Consider the following 8,216-nt stretch of genomic DNA (forward strand, 5'->3'; position numbering starts at 1 on the left):
CGAACACGGGGAGCACATGCAAACTTCACACAGAAATGCCAACTGACGGCGCCACCTTGAGCAATACATTTTTTTGTCAAAATATTTTTTCTTAAAATATCCCCTTCAGCAGCACTTGCACAATGCTGCAAAACTGAAACAACTAATTTAATGTTGGAGGTTTCATGGCTAAATTTGACCAGCGTGGTGGCCAATCTTCATTGATTGCAGATTCCACCAGTAAAGCTGCAGTCACACTGCACTTTTCGCCCCATAGACTTCCATTCATAGATGTGAATGCAGCAGACAGGAAATGCAAGCCCATGTGACAAATTTCGCATGTTGCTGCATTGTAACTTGGTGAACTCTGACCTGCAAAATCACATCACGTGATTGCGTGAGGCCAATCAAAGATTAAAACGTGACCTCTCTGTACATACATTTCGAAATAAGTAGCAATAGCTCGCTTTCTCAATGACTAATCATGTTGTTTTATCCCTCTCCATTTTTCTGTGTGCTGTACGACAAAATTTGCAAGCACAATTTGTAGTGTGACCGCGGTTTAGGAGCAGAGTGTGAAGGTTTAATTAGCAAAGTTCCACAGTTGGTTTCAATCATGCCAGCAGTGAAAATCTTTGCCTGTGGACAATGTGAAACATGTATTGTTTTCTAATGAGTCCACCTTCACCGTCTTCCCCACATCCGGGGCAGTTACGGTGTGGAGAAGCCCCAAATAAGCGTACCACCCATACTGTTGCAAGCTCCGGTTGCATCACTGAGGTGGATCAGTGATGGTTTGGTCTGCAATATATTTGCATTCCCTAGGCCCAAGACTTGTGCTAGATTGGCGCATCACTTCCAAGTAGGGCTGCGCGATTAATCGAAAAAAGATCACGATCTCGATTCGACCCTACTCACGATCTTAATTCAGCTTTTTCTACAATTCAACCAATTATATTTTCAAGGTCAGGAGAGAAGCAAGGCAATTGCACAAGTCTTTACAGCAACATTGGCACCTTCAAATGGCGTTAAAAGTGTCATACTGTATTTATAAGGTATCACACAAAAATGTCATTTCTGTCTTCATATAATGATGTATTTGCGGCCGCGAATTTGCTGTTTGCTTCCGAGAATGCCCTTGCCCTCTATGACGCCTACTTTAGTGAACAGAACCTGCATAGGCTATGAATAATAGGTAATAAAGTTATTAATAACGTTTAGTTTGTCGCACAGAGCGATCGTTCGAGGGCCGTGCGGGTGGTTTGATTGGTATGGATGTGTTTTTTTTCTCACAGTGACGATGGCCATGAGCCGCACTAGGAAGTGAAAGTGAAACCTGTGTGCACATTTAAATGATCATATGGCATATGGCATTTTAGAGTTATGATTACAACAAGCATTTGATATGTTTTTCTTTCATAGCGAACACATAGTGTTGTGCATGAAAATAAATGTTTACTGTGTCAGTATAACAACCCTAGCATAATGTTGAATATAATGTAAGAAGGAATCAGAAAATTCTAATTTTACCAGTGAAAACAAATGGTCTAATTATGTTGTCAATGGCAGATGACAAGCACATGTCTTAAACATAATAAATCAACTTTAGAATTATGAATAGTTATATTCTGATGTCATCATTTTACTGTAAATTAACAAACTAGGACATGTTGAAAGTCTGTTCAAGTCCAAAATTTTGCATTTTAAGCAACAGTAGACCTACACATAGGCCTAATATTATTATTATTGTTGTTTTACCATAAGTTTAAGAATTAACAATAATAATAGGCTAATCATATTAACCTTTATTTTACATTTACAGAATCGTGAGAAAAATTGAGAAAAATCTTGATTTTAAGCAAAAAAAATCATGCAGCCCTACTGCCAAGGACTAGCAAACCATTCTGGAGGACCATGTGCACCCAGTGGTTCAAACATTGTGCGAGGATTTACGGATTGATAAAAAGAGATACAGGCGGCACGGTGGCTCAGTGGTTAGCACCATCGCCTCACAGAAAAAAAGTTGCTAGTTCGAGTCCCGGCTGGGCCAGTTGTCATTTCTTGTGGAGCTGCATGTTCTCCCCGTGCTCACTTGGGTTTTCTCTGGGTGCTCCGGTTTTCCCCACAGTCCAAAGACATGCGCTACAGGTGAATTGAATAAACTAATTGGCCGTAGTGTATGAGTGTATTTTTGAATGAGTGTGAATGGGTGTTTCCCCGTACTGGGTTGCTGCCTGAAGGGCATTTGCTGCTTAAAACATATGCCGGACTAGTTGGCAGTTCATTCCGCTGTTGCAACCTCTGAAAGGAAAATGAATAAAAGAGATACTCAAAATCCCTTCAGTAAAAACTTTTGATTCTAATATGTCTGAAAAAAACTGGGAGCGGAACATTCTTCCAATGTTCAGATTGTTGTGCTAGAAATAGATGCAAATTAGCACATATCTAATTAAATAAGGGCTCATTTGCATATTTAAGCATAACATTTTAGAATACTTGTAATGTTTCTTAATGTATTGAATCAGCTGGGGAAGTATGGTGGTATAAATTGGTTCTTTATTATTATTATTTTTTTTTACCATATTCACCTGCAGTGTCTTGCCTTAAATAATGGATTGGGCTTTTCATAGTTTGTCAGGGAAAAAAAGAGCCGTGTTGTTGTTTTGCCAAGTAGATTTCTGGAGGGTGAAGAACAAATTTGTGATTCACAAAGACGAACCGGCAAATAATTCAGTGAAAAATAATGAATTCATCTAAACTGTACACTAATAAAAGAGGTTTATTTAGGTGACTGTGCTGAAAATGTGTACTCGAGGATCTCAAGGGAGGTTACACTACAAAGAGGGGGTTTTCTGCTTCGTTCATGTGTAGTTCATTAAAGATGGCTAATTAAACTCGGCTCTTGAATGTCTGGTTTTGACTTTATTGCATGCAATCATTTGAAATGTGTAAAATCTAAATTTGTTTAAACCATTTGGGTTGTTTTGTTATCTATTTGTTTGTTTATTTATCTAAATTTACATATTTTAGAAATATGGTTGTTGCATTATTTCTTGTTTTGTTCCGTAATTTATTTATTTCATGAACTATTTATTTTAGGGTTTAGGATCTGTATGGATGTTCATATAGCAGTGTAGAGTTATTTACTATATAATTGTAAATATATTTTTTTTATGCTTGTATTTAGGGCGACACAGTGGCGTATTAGGTAGTGCTGTCGCCTCACAGCAGTAAGGTCGCTGATTCGAGCATTGGCTGGGTCAGTTGGCATTTCTGTGTGGAGTTTGCATGTTCTCCCTGCATTGTCTGTAGTGTATGAGAGTGTATGGATGTTTCCCAGAGATGGGTTGCAGCTGGAAGGGCATCCGCTGCATAAAACATATGCAGGATAAGTTGGCGGTTCATTCCGCTGTGGCGACCCCAGATTAATAAAGGGACTTAGCCGAAAAGAAAATGAATGAATGAATGCTTGTATTTAGATAGATGGATAGATAGACATCAAATAATTTTTAAATGTAAATTTTAAGTTGCAAATACTATTCATTTTTCACTATTATAATTGATTAGTAACTATTACTAAAACGATTATTGTAACTGGTTAATTATTTTGCACATAAAAACAATCGTTTGTAGTGCAATCTACAAGAAAACAAAAAGTGTTGGTCTTGACACTAATTCATTATTTTACTTTGTAAACTTAAACTACACAAACTGTAATTATTTGTGAAATTTACTAATAATTTCTGAGTTAAATTAGTTTACTTTGTGTACCTTGTTTACTTTATGTATGTATGTATTCATTTATTTAGATATTTGAAAAATTGGATTTATAACATAAATGATACAAAACCATATACCTAAATCAGTGATCTCAAACCCAATTCCTGGAGGGCCACAGCTCTTCATAATTTAGCTCCAACCACCTCCAACTCACACCTGCTTAATAGTCACCAGCAATCTTGAACACCTTGATTAGTTGGATCGGCTGTGTTTGATTAGGATTGAAGCAAAACTGAGCTGCGGCCCTCCAGGAATTGAGTTTGAGACCCATGCCTTAAATGTAAATGCTGAGGCTTTATAAAATAAGTGGCTAAAAGTTAATAACTAATTTCTTTCATTCGTTCGTTCGTCCTCTGGATTCTTCCTGACAATTTAAAATCAAACTGACTGTTTCTAACCTGAATGGAGACGCTGCTAAAAGATCCCCCAATGACTCCTGCTATAGCCAGCGGACTGTCCTCCTGAAGAGCATAGGACCCATCAGGACAGATGAACTCCGTATCATCCACTTTCGTAAGGGATGCCCTGACGAACTCCAGCGCCTGTTCGAGAGCATAGGTGTCCCTCGAGCATGTGTCCAAAATATGGACTCCCAAAACCACACCCGGCAGCAGCGCCACATCCTGATTGATCTGATCGATAGCGAAAAGCATTGCCTCGAGCCTCTGTATGCCTCGGTCTTCATTGATCCGGCCGCACTCGTCCATGCCCATGCCCTTCTCGTGGATGGGGAACAGGCCTCCCAGAACCAGGTCTCCGTCGATCTTGATTTCCTTGCGGGGAGAGTCTCCTCTGGACTGCAGGAGTCCAGCAGACAGCAGCAGCAGGAGCAGAGCACAGACAGCTGACCACATCGTTTAAGGACAGGAGACTGAGGACGTGTTACGGTTGGGTGGGGAGAACGAGGGTGAAAGAGGGTAGGTGTCAAGGAACCGAGAAAGGCATGAAGGGGCAGCAGGGAGCTCTGTAGGGTTACTCATGGAGATCCACAGCAGCGGGTTCAGCTGTTCAACTGCAGACAAAAAGAAAGCGAGAAAGAGGCAATATAAGACGAATGCTGATTCAATTCAATTCAATTCAATTCATCTATATTTCTATAGTGCTTTTACAATGTAGATTGTGTCAAAGCAGCTTAACATAGAAGTTCTAGTTAATTGAAGCTGTGTCAGTCCAGTTTTCAGGGTTGAAGTTCAGTTTAGTTCAGTGTAATTCAATTGTCGCTGCTGAAAACCCAAATACTGAAGAGCAAATCCATCGATGCACACCTCCACAAGTCCCAAACCAAGCAAGCCAGTGGTGAAATAGGTGATACACGGGTCAACTTTAACTTATTGTTGCCGTTCTGTCGATTTGTCCTACCTTCTCAGATTGTCCTACCTCCCATTCAAAAAGTAGGTAGCACATTTCGATGACGCAATATGCTACCCAACATATTCTGCTACCAGTGTAAATTTTAAAGTGGTGTAGTGTGATATGAAGCTGTAATACTGCTCTAAACCACACAATCCCTAAAAAGAGTACTACAGTACTAAAAACAGTGCTGGTAGCATAATCCAAGCCCGTAGACAGGGGGGTTCGGGTGGTTCAAAAGACCTACCCCTTACTGACAAAGGTCAAGAATTTGTGCCATACATGAGCTCATTTGTCCTATTTTGACTGCTATGCCATCATAAATAGTGAAAATAACCCATCGAAAAAGGTTCCACTGAAGTGGAATCACTTCGGTGTGACTTCAGCTAATCAGTTTTGGCCAATGCAAACAATATTTTCCAACATCCAGCTGTGCAAGAAAGCATACAATCTGACGTAAGAGTCATCTTTCACTACTGTATTATTTTTAAAAAGAGAAAACATTTTATTTTAACTTTTATTCTAAATCTTGGACCTTATTCTTGAAACAAAAAAAATTAGCAATATAAAGCTGTGAAGCACCAAAAGAGACCGGTATTAACATTAATTTGAATACGATTTTGGCTATTGTTTTTATCCATGAATTTTCAAATGTAGTTTTTTTGGTTATGATGACCATCCGACAATCTATTTCAGCTGAAATAGTGCTTAATATGTCAGTAAAATGCAGTATTTAAATCTCAAAAATAAATAGTAGCCTAAATGAGGCTAATATAACCACAAAAAGGTCCACTTTTTGAGAAAAAAAACACCCCTTTCACCAGGCTGGCTATCTGATGGGTAGGATAAAATGTCAAGACACCGGGCAACTTTAGAAAAAAAAAATTCTGTTTCAAACATTTCTAGTTCAGTTGTAGAAGAAAGATAAAGGTCCCTTAATACAATTTAAAAGCATAAAATTTGAGACGGTCATGCAGTCAAAGCAGTAATAAAATCAAAGCTGTGGGTTCTGGAGGTGGTACTAAAAAGCTGTGCTGTCTAAGGATTAAAAATAAAAAAATAAAAGAAAATAAAAAGAATACAAATGGAGAAATTCTCCTTTTTGGGTTTCTTCCAATACATTCATGGCAATTGAACTATTTTAAGTTTTGGAAGATAATCGGTTAACTCAGTCACACTTTATTATAACAATACATGAAAAATGATGTACGAATATGTCAACTAAACGTTACTACATTATAAACTAATGATGAGTTAACTACAACATGAGTCACATGAATGTGAATAATGGCTACCTTAATTACTTGTCAGTTCATGTTTGTTAATTAATGTATTAATTAACTCTTTCGTTTAAGCTAAATGTAACAAACATGAACTCATTAACTATTAATGTAACCTGATGTCATGACTTTACTTGAAGGGACACATTATCATTAACCCATTCTTAACTACTGATTAACTCCTTTGTTTAAACTGTTTATTTTGATGTAGACATAGCACTTCTATTGTTTTTCAATGTACTTGACGAATGTACATGACCATTACGTTTAAACACGAGTTCATGAGTGTTAATAACGAGTTAATGATAATGCACCCCTTCAAGGAAAGTCATGACATAAAGATATTGACATAAAGATATAAAGACAGTTGGCCATTGTTTAATCAATGGATGTGAATGAGAATGGAAGTCTCCAGCCAAAAATCTTCTAGTGGCTGTGCCTGCTCGTAAATGAATATGTCAATAGTCTACTCTTTTACTACAGTATAATTGGTATTAAAGTACTTATAGTCAGTTGTATATCCATGAGAAATAAACAAAATAAAGTGTTGCCAAATAATACAAAAAAAGTAGTCCATCTCGTCAAGGAGTGTGTTGTTTGAGCGCACTGTGTGCACTTTCCATCGTTGAACAAAATGTCCTGGTATCTTCCTTAGCACAATGGTTATCACAGAATTTATTTAACTCAGAAAACCAAAACAGCCCCTATAAAGAGCCAAAGGAGATCCAGAGGGAACTTCTGGGTCAGAAAGGCCAGTTCTGTTCCAGGTGTTTGGAGTAACACCTGAACACTTCAGTTACCTGCATAGAAAATCTCTGTCCGGCGGCATTACTGAGGCAGCTTTTCCCTTCACTGAATTAAACAGACCTGTGATAGTCGAGTGAAGAGACTTTATCATAAAGCTCTCCTGTGTTTTGCACAGTTTGCAGAGTAGTTTCCTTCTCTATAATCACAGTGTTTTGTTTAGAACTGATAGAAGATTGTCTGCAAGACCAACCTGCCAGTTATACAACAGTCACACATGCAAAAACAAATAGCAACAAATTCAGCCAACGCCAACTTCTCGGCGCCTTCCGTACTCTCACGAATGCATTTGTCAAAACAGATTCTCAAGGGTGAAAAACACATGAAGAACATAAATTAATCAGCACAGAAGCTCAGACAGAAGATGCAACAGTTGAGCTGACAAGAAATGAAAAGAAAAAAAACTTTGTGTCCGCTGAAATTGCTATTCATTTTTATTTCAATCAGTCTTCCTTTTTAACCCTTTGAATCCTTGATAAGCTGGCAATTGGATAATGGCATTAGCATATTTTGGTGAATTACTGCTTTACACAGGCCTGTTTTGTGTTTGTGAACTAGAATTAAACAAAAAGTTGCTAAGTTGCTAGCAGCAACTCAGAATTTAGAATTTGTGGTCTCAAACTAGATCTACATTCGGTTTGGATCAATCCTTTAAACTGCATCAGTATGCCAAATGTCATAATTTTGGTTCAAGACCATTTAACAATTTAAATGTGCATGACATGTTAATCGGCTCAGTTTAATCCAATTTAATTAGCCAGCATCAGGACGTGGACGCACTGGTGTTTTCTTAACATTTCAGTGTTTACGAATAGATTAAATAAAAAAAGAACAGGAATAATCATGACAAACTATGCTTCAGTCTAAAGCTTTAACCCTCAAGCAGCCATTGTAGCTAGTTGTTTTTCAATGGGAAGCTTATAAAGAATGTATTTGCTAAATTTGTGTAGTCTAATGCTTAGATATGTAGTACATACTTTTCATCTTGATAAGTCACAAACACATTTATTGCTGTACATCACA

General features: G+C 37.8%; 1 protein-coding gene across 1 annotated transcript in view; it reads right to left on the reverse strand.

Annotated features, from left to right (window-relative positions):
* The window catches only part of grm3 (glutamate receptor, metabotropic 3), a 79,038-nt gene that overhangs the window by 41,715 nt on the left and 29,107 nt on the right, over positions 1-8,216 (reverse strand). Inside the window, exon 2 of the mRNA XM_056478118.1 lies at positions 4,158-4,771. Within this exon, the coding sequence (XP_056334093.1) occupies positions 4,158-4,613 (456 nt within the window). The 5' untranslated portion in view covers positions 4,614-4,771. The remainder of the gene's footprint in view (positions 1-4,157; positions 4,772-8,216) is intronic.

Source organism: Danio aesculapii, chromosome 18 (genome assembly GCF_903798145.1).
Source record: "Danio aesculapii chromosome 18, fDanAes4.1, whole genome shotgun sequence".
Classification (NCBI taxonomy): Eukaryota; Metazoa; Chordata; class Actinopteri; order Cypriniformes; family Danionidae; genus Danio; species Danio aesculapii.